This window comes from Diadema antillarum, unplaced genomic scaffold (assembly GCF_040938485.1).
Source record: "Diadema antillarum isolate AM-2024a unplaced genomic scaffold, OU_Dant_1.0 seq00000539_RagTag, whole genome shotgun sequence".
In the NCBI taxonomy this organism is placed as follows: Eukaryota; Metazoa; Echinodermata; class Echinoidea; order Diadematoida; family Diadematidae; genus Diadema; species Diadema antillarum.
This window is the reverse complement of record NW_027271487.1, coordinates 786788-804363: the sequence shown is the minus strand read 5'-3', so window position 1 is coordinate 804363 and position 17576 is coordinate 786788. Positions and strand designations below refer to the sequence as shown.

Genomic DNA, 17576 nt, shown 5'->3' with positions numbered 1-17576 from the left:
GTGACAATATGTGGTTTTATTATTTCAAACAAAATATTTCAAGCTTATCTATATATACAATTGATATAAAAATAAATAGTAAACATGTATTTATAAAGAACTAGGGATGACGAGCAAAACACCCCTGGAAAGAGTTGTGCATCGATGACGTGTGACTCTCCGCCAAGACTTGCTCATTTGCAGAGTCACACTTTTTTAACCGAAATGTACGAGCTTATTTGGTGATTTCAAAGTTTGTTTTTGATGAAAGTAGTTCATTGGAGGTACCAACAACAACATATTTTTTTTAATTTCGTGAGGACTGCGTCTCTTTAATTGATATGTCTGACAGGCTGCATGGCAGCCAATTTGAATTTTCCTACATAGTTGTATCTCTATCTTGGGTTTGTAAATTAGGCTACCTGACTGAGCGCGCGTTTGTAACTGATCAAGTGCGCGCTCCTGTATTTACATTGTGATGTCAGTGAAAGGTGCATTATGCTTCATTTTTGCTGCACTTTTTGGCATGCCCGTGAATGTTAGTTGTGATGTTTGTCTTCGCAGCCATATTGGAATTCAAAATAGCGGGCATTGCGTTTGCCAGACACATCACATTAGTCCATTTTTAACTCAGTATGTTAAAATACTTGTTTGCACATAATTTCAGCGTCACTCACCACTTAGAACTCGAGATAGGGATTTTGAACATTACATCGAGGCGGCCATATTGGAATTCAAAATGGCGGCCATTCGATGTTTGTCAGACACTTAAGATTAATCTGCCATCAATTCAATATGTCAAAACACTCTTGTGTACCAAATTTTGGTGCCACAGGTGATTCAGAACTGAAGATAAGGATCTTTGAATTTATTTTGTGATGGTGGCCATATGGGAATTCAAAATGGCGGCTGACCCCTTCGTCAGATCTCTTGGATCCGGCAATTTTTGAAATCAGCGCCCAAAAATACCCCTATACGCAGAATTTCATACTTTCCGCTGGATGTGAGCATCTCGACCAATTTTTGCTACATATCTGCCCCACTATATAGTGTTGGGAAAAGGAAAATTCAAAGGACTTGGAACATCTTTTTCTGTTTTATGCGAAGGACTTGATGCAGAGACCAACCATCAGATGAGTCGGCGGATCTACCCTCTAATTGTATCTGTCATCATCGGTGTCTCTCTAGTTGTGTTCCAGGCAAAGCAGTTCAAGAAGTTGTACGAACATATAAAAAATGACAAGTAAGTCAATGTAAAACAAATTCATGAATGATTGTAAGGATCACAGGAGGCAATTTGAAAGGGGTGTTGTTATTTTATCTTTCCTGTCATTTGCTGGTAGAAATGCCTAGTTCTTTCCTACTTTTTACATCAGTTATCATTGGTCAGGGGACCCACATTTTAAGGCTTTAACATAACAGTTTTAGGTAGATGGCAAAGTACTTTGGCATTATTAATACATGTAATAAAGACAAACTTATTTGTCAGGGTTTTTTTGACAATCAAGAGGGTAATGTGAAAGCAATGTATTGCAGTGATATGCTCTTTCAGTATCTTATGCTATGTGCTTGAACAGAATGACAATTGAAACAAAATCGTGATTTTATTATTACATTATACTTCGTAATTCCTTCAGGGATTACGTTGACAAGAGAGACCCGCTGACGCATGCGCAGATTCCCCAATTTCGTTGACGGCGCATTTGCACTGAAGTATGGCTTCGGATGCCCATTTTTTCCCCTGAAAATATCGGCGCGATCCTCAAGAGTAGGTTAGCGCTTTATTGGAAAATTGAAACATGAAGTCTCTCAGTTAAAGTGTAATTCACTTTAGAGACTATTTTTCACATTTTCGTCATCAAAATTTAATGACTGGTATGGAGGCGAGCACGGCTGCCTCTCCTATACCTCCAGCGGCGCCCGCTAAAGATGGCCCGCCAGGTCCGGGCACCGGCAAGGTCAGGATCCTGGTAGAAAAACACGCAAGTGGCAAGGCCGCAGTAGCTAACAGTAACATCACGAAGAAGACGATCGCATCGTCGGTCAGTAATACGAAGGTGAAGAAAGGTAATGCCAAACCCGTGGCGGGATCTTCAATACAAAAAACTTCAGCTCATATGACTGAATTCACCAAAAGGCTTGACAAAATGGAAAGTTTGCTTTCCAAAGTGATCGAAGCTCTCCCACAAGCGACCGCAAATTCATCGCGTTCGCCGGCCAACATGGCGACCGCCACGGGCAGTGGCAGGATACGAGTACGCGGGGTGCATACTATCCAACCGCGCCACACGCGGACATGAACTTGCCGGATAACTCGCCCACTGGGCAACTGGATATATACATGATAGATCATGATGAAGAAACTGCATCTGGGTTCGACCACGCAGAGCAGATCTCGCAGTACCAAGTGGAACAATTTGAGATCCCCACCATAGCAGCTAAATTCACCATTCCCACTGACATTGGGGATCCAATAGACGATGAAGTTGCCAAGTTACCTACCTCATGACTCACCAACTCGAACTGAAAGTCCTGGAGGATGTGGTTGGAAAGTATCCCTCTCCAAACAATTGTCAGCTTATCGATGTGCCCAAAGTGAATTCGCCTATCGGGCCACATCGTTATTGGATATCTTGACGATAACCATACTGATCAGTGAAAGTGAAACGAAAATGAAGGAATCCGTAATTACAACAGTAAGCCTTCTCACACATCTTAGGTTTGTGGTGCACCCAGAAAAGTCAGTGCACTATCCGACCAGGGAAATACAATTCCTTGGTTTTATGCTTGACACTGTGAAAATGACTATCAGTCTGCCAGAAGAAAAAATGACAGAAATCAGAGATTTGTGCACTAACTTGCTACATATGAATAGACCTTCAATTAGGCAAGTAGCATGAGTGATTGGAAAGACTGTAGCAAGCTTTGCAGCAGTACAGTATGGCCCATTATTTTATCGTCACCTGGAAAAGGACAAAATTCAAGCTCTGAAGGCAAACAAAGGTCATTTCGATAGAAAAATGGAACTATCCACAGAAGCAAAACAGGAGCTCCAGTGGTGGGTAGAGCACATTCACACTGCCTTCGCACCAATCCAGAGAAAGAAAGCAGATCTAGAATTGCGCTGAGATGCCAGTGGGGCAGGATGGGGTGCCACAAACCTCCACAGTAGTACTGGGGGAAGATAGAGTGAGAAGGAACTACATAAGGCAAAGCATAGTGGCATAAATTATCTTGAATTAGTTGCAGCTGGACATGGTCTCAAGTCGTACTGCAAAGATTTAAGAGATGTGCACGTCTTGCTGCGTGTAGACAACACTACAGCTGTAGCATACCTAAACAACATGGGAGGTGTTAAGTCCCCTAGCTGTAATGATGCCGCAAAAGAAATTTGGAAATGGTGCATACAGAAGCACATTTGGATCACTGCTTCCCACATTCCTGGGAAATTAAATGTAGAAGCGGACCACAGGTCAAGACAGTTTAATGATGGGTCTGAATGGATGCTAAATCCAGCAAAATTCCAGGAAATTGCCAATCACTATCAATGGTACCCCAGAAATTGACTTGTTTGCATCAAGACTAAGTAAACAAGTAGAGAGATATGTAGCATGGCAGCCAGACCCAGAGGCGGAAAAATGTAGATGCCTTCACACTCAATTGGGGACCATTCGATTTCTATGCCTTTCCCCCCCCCCTCCTTCTGTCTTATCTCAAAGATGTCTACAAAAAAATTAGGCAGGAGCAAAGCACAGAAGGCATCATAGTAGTACCAACACTGGCCCACCCAACCATGGTTCCCTGTATTAATGTCCTTGACCACTGAAAAAACCAATATTATTAGGGCATAGTGCAGAACTGCTTACGCTTCCGGGAACTGGAGAAACCTCATCCCCTGCATGACAGACTTGATCTGCTCTGTTTCAGGTGCTGCCTAAAACCCCTAAGCAGAGGTGGACTGAAATTCAAGGGACAGTTGACATTATCACAGGCATCGTGGCGAAAGTCTACAAAATCGCAGTATAGGGTTTTGCATAATTGTTCAGTTGGAGAACATCCACTCATTTCGCGTTTCGTTAAAGTTGTGTTTCATCTCTTCGCCCACCATTACCCAGATAAAGTGAGATTTGGGATGTGAACATAGTGTTTATACAAATTTCGTAGGTGGGGCACTCTGCAAAGACACTTTCTTTGAAAGTGTTGACCTGGAAACTGTGCACATTAATGGCCTTAGAATCTGCGCAGAGAGTACAGTACGCTACACACAATCTGCACCTTGACCACATGCAGCAAAAAAAACCAGTGGTGCTCAATTCGTTTTCACAAGGACCTCTTAAAGCAACAGCAGGCCAGGAAATGCTAACCTCAGATTTGTCGATGAGGGCCTTCCCACAAGACAGACGACTGTGCATGGTGAACTACCTGCAGCACTACATCAAGCGAACAAGCACATTACGGGGCAAAGAGTGCTACCTGTTCATTAGCTTCAAGAAGCCTCATCATCGCATGACATCGCAAACCATAGCCAGGTGGATCAAGAGCATGCTTTCTGCTGCAGGGATAAATACGCATGTCTACGCAGCTCACTCTACACGAGCAGCTACGACATCAGCCGCAAGGTGTGCGGATTTGCCCATCAGTCAAATTCTGGCACAAGCAGGCTGGGCTGGGGAAAGGACATTTAGAAATTTCTACAACAAACCACTGGAAACGAGAAGTTTCACTGCAGCTGTGATCTTGAGCAAAAGCAACTTACAGCTGAATCCGCAGAATTAATGGCAGCCAGCCCCATGTTGACTACAGGGCCATTTAATCCAGGTAAATAACCTACACTTGTACTGCATAGATAAGCCAATAATTTATTTAGGCCGTTCACGGCTAACGGCTTTAAAATCTCTTGTCAACGTAATCCCTGAAGGAATTACAGAGTAAAATTGATAGATTAAACGAGAACTTACCTGTTTGTAGTTTAATCTCAATTATATGAGTAATATTACGGAAGGGATTACGTCCCTCCCTTCCCTCCCTGTGTATTCAAACTACAGTGGAAAGTTCTCGTTGATCTATGTTTTCGTTAGCCATGGCCGGCTTTTCTACGAATATTGGAGAATCTGCGCATGCATCAGCGGGTCTCTCTTGTCAACGTAATCCCTTTCGTAATATTACTCATATAATTGAGATCAAACTACAATCAGGTAAATTCTCGTTTAATCTGTCAATTAAAATTTTATTTTCATTACGAAATGATCACTTTCAGTTTTCCCATTCTAGAAGACCTTTTTGTCATGGGGGGGGGGTGCAAAAATATCTCTTTTGTTTTCAATCTGTAATTTTCCTGTTTCAAATTACCAAGCTGATTTCTGTGGATAGGTGACAAAATGAAGCACAATGTAGTTACAGAGGATTTTACATCGCAAATCTGAAGTAATATTATAGGTTTTGCTTGTTGGTGATAGCTAAGGATAAGTTAACTGTGAATTATATTTTAACATAGAGTTGGAAGTTGACCAGTCACTTTAATATCCTCTTCTGTCGATTCTGTAGCTGAGATGATGTTTATCAATTTGTTTCATTGCAATACAATATCTTTGTGCTACTCTGATTTTTTTTGTCATATATATATATATATATATATGAATATATATCTATTTATTTATTTTTGCTATCATAGATACCTTGTTGGCCAACAGCTTGTGAACTATGAACCCAAATTATTGCGAGACAGTGCCACCCAGACAGCAGAACATTGAAGTCATGAGGGATGAATATGGAAAGTGGGATGTCACACTATAATCACTGCTCATTTCTTTCCAGTTGAAATGTCTTCTGATATTTAATCAGAGCAGATCCTAGAAGTTGATCAAGTTTGTGTGTGGAGTACAAGTCCATAGACCAATTTTTGTTCTCTTAGTCCATCTCCATTTGAAACTGGTGTATCACAAACTATTTGTGATCTGAATAAAAACACAAGCCTCTACTGATCTAGAATTGTCAGAACTAGTGATGTTTTTGCACTCTTTTTTTTTCAAAATTAATTTGTCGGGACATCTTGGCTGTATTAGACGAAATGAGTGCAACAAGATGAACTATTGGAAATGCTAGAGCTATTTCAGTTCATAGTCTCACTTTGGCAGAATCACGAAGGGATTGTCTGTTCCTTGCTATGTACAGATGTCTGCATACGTTATATGTGCACCCTAATCATTTGCATTTCCACGCTGCATTTATAACTGTGACTGTTAAGTGACTAATATTTTGCCCATTGTCATAAAGCTTACTAGATACAAATTTTAACTGGTTTGATGATGCTTGAGGCCACAATGTGTCAGTGTGAATGATTGACATCATGAAAGCTGCCTGTAGGGAATGTTTTTACCTTTGATAGTGCACCCTTAATATTGCCCATTTTATTTTATTAGTTATTTATTTTTGTAATCACTACAAGATTATGTTGCAATGGAGATGTATATTGATTGTAATTAACTGTAAATCTATGCATTCCATTTGAAGTTCTGAGATTATTTGAAGAACATACACAGTGTACATGCACGTTCATAATTTTGTCAAAGCGAAAGTACGTTTGGCTTATGGTGAGGTGTTTCATTGTTTTGGCTACTTCATCTTCTAGTGTCAGAGATGGCATTTTTCGTCCTTCCATTTTGTTCTGTATTAGAAGAAATCATCACACTTTAGGTGTCTGTGCTGCCTCCAGTTTTGCTTACCTGGTGTAGTTTGCTTTCTGTAATTTGTAGAATTGCTTCTCAACCAGTGATGACAGCACCAATTTTTTTCTTTTTAATGTACATTTTGAACGGATTATCTCATTTTCCTGAAACTTCACTGCCTGTGTTCTATTAATATTGCCACATTCTCCCAGTGCTTAGATATACACTGTATATTTGGGTTTCATGTGGGTTTTAGTATTTTAAGTATGATATTGCATTCTGACAATTGCAAACAAAGGTCCTCACAATGGGCAATTCGTTTATTCACCAGTTATTGCCAAGAGTGATGTGAAATCCTTTAAATTAATTTATGCCTTATGAAATCCAAAAATATTGTTTTGTTCCGTGATTTGTTCATAATTTCATTTGATAATAATAGCTAGTTTTTATGTAGAACGTTTCACACTGGTTTTGTTAAGTACCTAAATGCACTTTACAGACTATTTTTACCCTAGTCACTGGATACATTATTTCCAGTCAGCACTGACAGTGCTCACTCTCCGCTCCCTGGGAAGCATTCCAACCAGTCACAGCCATTTTACAGGCGCGCACATGCTGATCAACCAAGATAGACTTTCTCATCCTGACTGATACCCATTTATACTCCTGGATGGAGAGCAGCAATGTGGACAAAGTGCCTTGCTGAAGGGCAAATGTGTCGGGCTTGGTATGGACTCAAACCCACGAACCATACCATACTTTTGTCATTCATTTGATGCAAGATGTTAACATTTATCATTTATTAACCCGTGAATGTCTAATTTTTGTGTTTTTAAATGCAATCCAAAGACAAAGTTAATTGATGTAGTGTGAAACTAAATTTAGGCCCCTTGCCAAGAAGTGAGAGAAGTGACCTGTGTAATCTGCCTTCAATGAAAATTAAAGGAAAAAGTTGGACATATAAGTGTATTATTACAATTCTGGATAGATTTTTCTACTGAAGATTTTATATGTCACATTTCTTTTGTTTAACCCTAATCAGGCAGGGGCTTTTATGGCTATGCAAAAAACCGGGGGGGGGGGGGGGGGGGGGGGGGGGGGGATTCCGCCCCGACATCTCAGCGATCAGTGGTACAATCAATTTTTAATTTGAGAATCTACTCTTTGGTCTGTAAATCTGTTTTGGCATATTCAACAATTGTACGTCACAAAAACTTTTCATTTTTTGTTTTTACTTTGTTTTTTATTGGAAATTGTCACTGACCACTTTTCTACCATAATTAGCATAAAATCAATCAATTAAAGTGATTAATTGTAAAAATAATCAGGTTTTTATGACTTTCATGACAGAGCACTGTTTTCCATAGGAAATGTACACAAAATCACAAAATTGTGCCCGTTTTGGGGCGACATGCTGTTACAAAAATGGGCGTGGCTTCAATAAAGTATGTGTGGATGTTGCAAATTTGGTCTCAAAAGTTGCACGAGACTTGAACAAAGAAAGTCAAGAAGCCTCGCGATGAGGCCTTCTCGCATTACAGAAATATAGCGCAAAATGTCGAGGGGGGCGGATTCTGCCCGCCCCGGCCCTGTTTAGCAAAAGAAAAAAATAGGGTAAAAAATGCAAGTATTTCCGTTGCTATGGTATATCATACAATAGAAATGGCCTCTCTTTTTTTTCTTCTTCTTCTTTTTTGGCTTTTATTTAGACACAACATGTGTAGCATGCATTTGTCAGTTTCCCCATGAGCATAGCATGTGTTACTCGTTAGTGTTCAACCTATATTTTTGTAGCAAACGCAACACCATGAGGTTGGGATCAGGGCCCTACAGATTAAATAGAGAATTTAAAGTGTATCAATACCCTGAAATTAAACTTCATGACATGGAAGAGCATTGCTCTAATATTTTCTGAAAGAAACAAAGCACAATTAACAGAAACAGAATGCATGTTGAAGGAAGTGTTCAAAACTTAGATAGGTCATCCCTTTTGCATGCAAATTTTTGAAAATTTGGTGAGAACACTTAGGTATTGAAGAAAACGCTATTTGGAAACCTCCTGTAAATTTTGAACTCAAGAGGGTTTTTATTGAGTTAAATTGACTGTTAGGATTTGAATAATTATTTCGTAATACGAAACTACTAAACTAGTTTTACAGACTTGTGTGATGCACTTAAATGTAGTTCATGTAAGTGGTGTGTTGTTATTTGCCATAGATAACGAAGTAAAAGAAGCTAGTGAATTCTTCCTTTCTGACAGCTTTAACATACATATCCAAGTATAAGTATCATATTACAACCACTGCAGGATTAGTATATGCAGCTGTGCCTCGTACACAGAATACGTTACAGTGAGCATTTGGTGCATTATTTGAATTTTAACGGCTAACAACCTTGAAATATCACAGAAATGTTATAGCTTTACAATAGTCTTGCCATTCTGGTGGAATATATCATGTTCTGTGCTATTTGGGAAGGAATGCAAAAGGGATGGCCCATCTTTAAAGGACAAGTTCACCTTCATGTATACTTCATGTATGTGTTGATTAAGTAAATGCAGGAACATTAGTAGAACACATTGTTGAAAGTTTGAGGAAAGTCGGACAATCCGTTCAAAAGTTATGAATTTTTAAAATTTCAATGGCCCCCATCGCTGGATGCAAAGACTACTATACTTTGTGATGTCACATGTAGAACAGTGTAGAGAAAATATTAAGAAATTCAACATATTTTCTCTTTTTTAGCAAAGGCAGAAGGCAGGAGAATAGTAGTACCCTTAACATACTTGAGCAACAAGTCAAGAGAATGTGTGCTTTTCAACAACAAAAAAAGAAATTTTGTGGAATTCTCTTAATATTTTCTTTATATCATTTTATGCATGTGACATTACAAACTGTAATAGTCTTCACATCCAGCAGTGGTGGCACTGAAACTTTGCAAATTCATAACTGTTGATTTTCCTCAAATTTTCACGAATGTGTTCTACTATTATTGCTGCATTTACCCAATCCACTTATGTATAAAGATGAACTTGTCCTATACTATGTCTATAAGACCTAGAAAATGTCTGTAGTGTAGTTATATGCAATAGCATTTCTTTTTGTATTTGATGGTCATACAAGTGCAGTCCAGTGTACAGTTATGCAGAAAATGACCTTGTATGAGTATATGTTTAGCTTTAAATGTTATCACTGAGTTGAAATTCACTTGCTTTGAGTTTTCATCACTGTAAGAGTAGTAAAAAGTCTCAACTGCTGCTATGCAGGTCATATATTTCTTCAGTGTGTGTCAGCAGAGGTATTTACTAGTCGTGTAACTCCACTGTCCACTCTTAATGTGCGAAAAATATTTGCCCTTTGAATTGAACTCTGAACATAGAGTTTTCAGCAAATGGACATGCATTTAGTGGGTTTTATAGAAACTAGATTGTCAGGAATCGGAACCCAATTGTCCATTTACCTCTCTAGCATATTCTGACTTTCTAGCTTTAGTCATCATTTCATAATGTTTAAAGCAGTTCAAATAGCAATTACTCTAGAACGTGAAGTTCATTCTGTAAGAGACATTTTTGTTTAAAATTTATGTGTTAGAGATAGACAGTGTATTAATAAATTTACACATCAAGTAACAAAAGAAATCAATACATTTGATAAAGAAAGCTTTGATTAATCAGTATTGTGCTCCAACAACAGACTATCTTCTGAGCTTATCGCAATTTGTTGCCATTGTTACTGAACTTTGGTGTCATTCTTGCCAATCCTACATCTGTATCTCTTTTGTACAGTTGCATTACTTAATTAAAGCAAGATACATGAATTAGCTTGGGGGGGGGGGGGGGGGAGACCAATTCCCTGTGTATGGTAAGTTATGTTCAAACATTACAAGAGTGACTTTGTGTTGAAGATGTACAATATGCTTTACATGATGCACGAAGACATGATAAGCACTGTTCGAATAAGATGGCTATTTTGAAATGCTTCCTGGCTACGCTGATATCTGTTATTTAGCTCACCTGAGTCATGTGGCTCCAGTGAGCTATTCTGATCATTTACCATTGGGCATCCGCTGTGTGTCATGCTTTGTGTGTTGTTGAGTGTGCATTGTGTGTCATATGTAAACTTTTTCACATCCCCCCAACCACCCTCCCCATCTAGGGAGGTTTGATGGCCAACCCTGCTGTGGGGCCAATTGCCCCAAATTAGCTAATTTTCATGCTTTGTTTTCATCTGCTGGAGTAATAATTGCTGGGTTTTGCCTGAACTTGGCAACAATCAGCCGTATCTGGGCACTTACCCCCTGGGCAACTACCCTACGGATAACCCCCACCTGGGTAATTACCCCCCAGGGCTATTCCTGTTTCATAAAACTTGTTATCAGTGACAAGTGCCACATTTCTATGACAAATTTGCTCTCAGCCAATCAGATGCAAGGATTTCAGTAGCTTGTCACATCTATGACAACTTGTCACTGATAGCAAGTTTTATGAAACGGGGCCCTGATCTGTCCTAACAGTATAATTACAGCTTATTTTCCAGACAAGTATAAGGGTCATTCTTCGCAAAGTATAACATACATACTAGTATGTCTGTGTCCCTCTAGTTTAAAGGTAATATATACAAAAATAAAAGGTTATTTCGTTACTTTCTTCTGTGTTTACGATGATTTATATACATGTAAATAGGATAACATACAAAAATTGGGATGAATTGTTTATCCTGACCTATTATCTTAATTTTCCCACATCTGTACCACTGAAAACGCCATGTCCCACGGACACTACAAATAAATATCCTAATGTCGCATTTCAAGATGGAAGCTTGTTGAAACGTTTTTAAATACATTTTGAATTCATTTCAGAGCGTACTGTTAAATTATTAGCATAAGATATACCAACATCAAACGATTTAAGAAAAAATGAAATTAATAATTCTAAATTTGTTGAATAAAGATACCATTAATAATAATAATAATAATAATAATAATAATAATAATAAAATCATGTGTCCCGCAATTTTGCGTCATCTCTGTCACAAACATTTAGGGCACCATTAAAGGGAAGGTAAACCCAAAGAGCAATGTGGATTGAGTGAAAGCAGCAACATCATCAGAACACATCAGTGAAAGTTTGAGGAAAATCGGACGAACGATGCAAAAGTTATGAATTATGAAGTTAGGAAATTCGACAAAAATTCACTTTTCTAGAATTATGAAAGAGCAGTGGACCAACCTCTTTCAGAAAGCAGGGGGAATAATTGCTGCCCTTAACATATGTCAATATCAAGTTGATGGAATTTGTAATTTTTATGAAAAATTGATTTTTGTAGAATTTTCTTTATATTTTCTTGGTATTGTTGTCCACTCATACGTCATAACCTCTAGTAGTCTCCTCATCCAGCCGTTCCAACACCAAAACTTTAAAAATTCGTAACTTTTGCATCGATTGTCCGATTTTCTTCAAATTTTCACTGATGTGCTTTACTAATGTTGCTGCTTTCACTCAATCCACATTGCTCTTGGGGTTTATCTTCCCTTTAATGAAAAATGTCGGGTACCCTAGGTTTCAATTTTAGTGCTACATGAGAGTTACATGTTGAAGTTAAAGAACTCACCTGGTTTTCCCCCTATTTTAATCAAGAAAGTATTTTTTTTTAATTTGTGACAAAAGCCAATTTGTACCTTTATTCAGCATCATCTCCGAACACTCAAAATTACATATCAAATCACATATCAAATCACATTAATCAATAATTTTGGTGGCATAACGGAAGAGAAGAGTATACCCTCTGCCAGTACGCACGGTTCTTACCACAGGTGAATGAATTAGAAAGATGATATGAGGCCATTAATTGTCGGACCCGTCATTTCCGTCACGTCGACGTTGATGGAATTTTTTCTGTATTACAAAATTACAATAAAGTGACATCAAAAATGCATGGTGTTAAAGGGGCCCTGAAGCCCAAATCAGCCTAATTTTCATGTTTAGGCCAATTTTATGCAATGTTATGTGCTGATTTTGCATTTACGACGACTTTTGGATGATTCTGACGAATGAAAGTGCTATTTTGAGAGAAGATAAGCTCTGGGAACGCCCCTTGAAATACTGTCAAAACACGCGAACGGCGCGTAGGTCCTGTTGACGTCATCTCAAGCATGATGCGAGTTCGAACAGACGCTACTCGGCTCTATTACTACAATATATTGTATATACGATTCCATTAGCTTTTGTTTGTCTACAGTGGCTAACACAACTATTTTTTTTTTTTGGATAACCCTTTCCCTGGAAACATGAGCAATTCATCGGATAGTATAGCATGGAAGAGAGGGTTAAATTGACTCTTCAAGTTCAGATTCTGAACAAATGCAGAATTTTGTGACAAAATTCCTGCAGTTTTGCCTGGTCCACGGTGCAGATAGCTGTCGCTCGGTTTGATGATGGAGAAGACATTGAGAGGCGGCTTGGTACAGAGATTGGTAAACCAGACTGTTCATTTTCATTTAACTGAAATTCGATTGGTTTTTGTTGCGAAACTGTAGTTGTCTAGCTACCAATTTGCCCCTTACCCGTACTTTTGCGGCTTCAACGTGCATATCAAATATATCACATTTGAATTATTGTTATTATTATTTATAATATTATTATGTATTTATATCACCCCGATCGGCCTGGGGAGCGAGCATTTGCTACAGTCACTGCCAGCCGAGCTTTGGCCTTAGCTATAATACTTATAACGAGGCTTAGCCTCGGCATTTATCGTTTTTTCATGAGCTGAGCTAGGAACTCGAACTGCATGACCAGAATTGAGATTTGCTTCACTTTAAAAATAATAAAAAGTTCTTGGAACTTTCGGCAATCATATTTGCATAAGCATTGAATTATGGTAATGGGCTATGAAAAAAACCCAAACAAACATACTTATTGTGGACAAATTATTGTGGGGAATTATGCATTGATTGGGCTCCCACCAGCTCATCAGCCCCGGCAGTTTCACGGCATGCCGATGAATTGACCGAAAGATCGGTCTGTATCTGTCCGTCGGGGAATGTTCCGCGGAGACTGCGTCTGGCTTCACGGATCCCCTCCGTATACAGACCGAAGTCAATGATTGCGGCTCCTGTGTGGAGCAGTCGCGCACAGATCAAACGTTACGATAAACCAAATTTCAGACAGCTTTTTTACATTCAAACAAGTATGACATGACATGACACATTATGCAGCAATATTTGGGATAAATTTCTCACATTGTGCAATCGAAATACTCACATAACCTCGGTTATAATGCAGAAATTTTATCGATATCGCAACATCGCCGTTCGCGAGCAGTAAGTCGCCATTTTGAATCTATAACAATTGCTAAGCCAATCACATGCGAGGTACGTGTTTTAGTAAAACAAACACGCAGAAACTACCTCGCATGTGATTGGCTAATAGATTCATAGTGTATGTTTCTGCAGTTTGAATGTGACGACGCGACAGGCTGTGTTTTACGTTGAAAATTCTCCTAAAATGTTGGATTATTCATGAATCTGGTGAGTGTAACGTATTCTTAAAAAAATAAATTCACCATACAAGCTTAAATTTGCCGACCTAGGGCCGTGAATTAGACGCAATCGAGAAGGGTGAGGTACCTCACCCAATTTTCCATAGAGACAGTGGTTAAGAACATCCACACAGCAATGGGTACTGCAACCTTCCGTCTGTCTACGGAGGACAGCGTTAATGGCAAAATATAAAAGAGTCCTCCGGACAGACGGATCTTTCTGTCTAGCCGATGAACGAACAACAGCGCCCAAGGCCTGCACTGCACTAGGCTCATGCTGATGAATGATGTTTCATTTCATTAATTATCCCCGCTCTTTATCTGATCATAATGCCTACATCAGAAATTTCTGCGCATTCACATGAACAGAATTTTTAATCAGACCTTTTATTGGTTCTGAAAATATTACAGCAAAATATGTGTAGATCTATAGGGCCTACATATGGATTTTTTTTTTTGTCCAGCAATTTTAATATTTTTTATAATTACTTATGTCAATTCATGAGACAAACTCTGATCATTCCAATTTCAGAGCAAAGCCTTAATTTATCGTTACAAATAATGTCTACTGTATTGATAGTATCATTTTATTTTTCACTTCATCTATTTTCATTGATTTACATACACCCATTTCTTCTATCAACTCTTTGTCGGTATGCCATGGTGCAAACCCCCTGTGTGCCACATTATTCTGAGTGTAAACAATATTATTTTTTCAAACCTATTAAACTTTTTTTTTCATATTTGTGTTAGTTACCCTGGACATGACGTAATGAAGATAAATTTGTATGTTCTTTATTTACAGGACTTTTTTTTTGTAATGTGCAATTCAAAGACATTGTTGCATATACATGTACATTCATATTCTTATTTGTTGTAACAATGTCAAACAAGTTGTTATTCCTTGGAGAAATGTGGAAATATGAAAATTAAATTGAAATGAACAGACCTTACGTAAGGGAGACCGGTCAAATGAACTGAACCGCATACTACAATTCGATTCTTCTTGATTTCAGTGTAGCGAATCTCGCTATGACGTCATCCGGAGAAGGTGTCTCCGACCTGTGAGTCTGGAGCAGAACTAGCGCCTCCAACCGTTCCTCACCCATGGGGCGTGATCGCGTTCGCGTCGGGTGGTCGCGTTACCCGACATTTCGTAAATAACATGCCCTATACGAAGGGTCAGGTAAGGAGGGGTAAAATAATCACAATTTAATACAGATAATCCTTTACATAAGGCTGATCGTTTAACGCGACTATATGTAAAAAAGTGTCATTCAAGTGATGAAGTATCGGGTGAATCAGGGACAGCGAATCCAGTGAATAAATCAAAGCAAAAGACATCAAACAAGCCACAAAATAGCACAGAAATTAATGGCAATAACAAATAAGAGTATAAAATATCCTCAGAAACATAATTCTATGGCTAATATAAAACAATAGCATTACAGGATGAAGAATTATGATGCACAAATACGGAAAAGCTGTAGTGCAGGCCCTATACTTCCGATCAAAACAGAAAATCTATAAGCGTTAACATAATTATGAAGAATTCTATTGCAAAACGCGCTAACTCCATTCTTGTTAATTTGATTGATATTGATTGATTGCTTTATTGTCCACTCTGGAAATTCTTTGTACATCGGATATCACAGCAAAATAAACATTAAATACATCACAGGTACACCACAGATATATCACAGAATACAAATGAAACTAACTCATACTTACATACAATATTTAGCATATACCCATATTCCATAATACCATAATACATTAACCCGATCGACATTTATAACTTTACAAAAACTATTAATATATATCACTTTTATACAATTATTCAACACATAGATATATCATTAGTATCGTTTCCTGCATCATTATATTCACCAAACAATGTATCACCTACCTATACCAATGTATGTTTTTATAATTCACTCCAAAAAATATTCCAATACAGTCAAACCTGTCTATAGCGGCCACCCAAGGGATACGGAAAAAGTGGCGGTTATAGACAGGTGGCCGCTATAGACAGGTAATCCAACTTTGTGTGCATTGCCTACATGTACGTGTACATGTATCATCGTTGTAGACGTCTATAAAATAATGTCATGTACATGTATGTGTGTACGTATGCACACGTGTGTATCATGCATAGAACAATGCCGGTGTTTATGAAATTGTTGCGCAGTATAGCATGTGCACAGTCATGAAGAAAGCTTAACACTAGTGCATTATTATGACTGAATGAGTGATGAATACAACGGTGGCGATCACTGAACGTTGCCCAGGAATGACTGGCACGGCTAAAAAGCAGAAAAACACGCTAAATTATCGGCTCGGCTACGGCTCCATCGGGTTTTTGGCCGCCATAGACAGGTTAAAATCTACCGCGGGAAACAAAATTTGTGGCCGCTGGCCGCTGGCCGCGTTAGACAGGTGGCCGCTATACACAGGGTCTTTAACATGGCTTTTCTCTCGGGGGAATTTTTCAGTGGCCGCTATAGACAGGTGGCCGCTAAGGCAGGTTTGACTGCAGCGCCTTATGAAACACAAAGTGTGTCTTACATAAATACACATATAAATCATTACGCATTCCAAATTTAAAGTAACGTTACTTAAATACTGTGGAAATACCCCACAAAATTTTAGGAAAATTAAAATTATCATGGCCATGCTTTCTCCAACAAACACACACGAGAACCATATCCTACAATACAAATCTACACACGTCTCAATTTCATCATATACACTGAATGACTTCAAACTTGTGTCGGGGGATGGGGGCTGTTATGTGCCCGAGGGGGTGGGTTGGTTTAGATACCCGGGAGTACTCAAATAAATGAGCGTAACAGTTGACCTGCAGTAATATGCACGTTTATTACCGAAGTAATAAAACAGACAAACAAGAAACCCTGCAAAGAACAAGCAGAGAAAAAACCAACATCATAACACACTTCGTATATGCCATGATAACATCAGCAATGCGTTAGCTTGTTACACTTGGTTCTAACACAATCACAAAAGCTCTCAGTTGTTTATCTCAGTCCACGAGAGTTAGGCTGCGTTCATGCGAAACTAGAATTGCGTTTCTAAACACGTTTAGTCGCTAAACGTGTTTAGTTGCGTTGCGTTCATGCGATTTTTCCATTTAAACGCGTTTCAAAACGCCGATCTGAAACGCGGAAAATAGGGCGTTTTGAATCATGATTCAGCCAGAATCACGATCGCAGAAACCGCATGAACGCAACCGTGATTTCAATCATGATTCTATGACGTCATTGTGCGTTGTGCGCATGCGTGTCTCGTGGGGTATCCCACAGCTTCTTGCTCTGTTCGCGTGCTTGTGTACGTCTTATGAATCGTGTGTTTCGGTACCATACTTGCACTTAAT

The 17576-nt window shown here is 38.8% G+C and overlaps 1 protein-coding gene across 2 annotated transcripts in view; it reads left to right on the top strand.

Moving 5' to 3' along the window:
• The window catches only part of LOC139734685 (E3 ubiquitin-protein ligase MARCHF6-like), a 231794-nt gene extending 225622 nt beyond the window's left edge, over positions 1-6172 (top strand). For both annotated transcript variants that reach the window (XM_071645478.1, XM_071645477.1), the window contains 2 exons: positions 1087-1222; positions 5651-6172. In XM_071645478.1, coding sequence (XP_071501579.1) covers positions 1087-1222; positions 5651-5729 — 215 coding nt within the window. In that variant the 3' untranslated portion in view covers positions 5730-6172. The remainder of the gene's footprint in view (positions 1-1086; positions 1223-5650) is intronic.
• The last annotated feature ends 11404 nt before the right edge of the window (positions 6173-17576 follow it).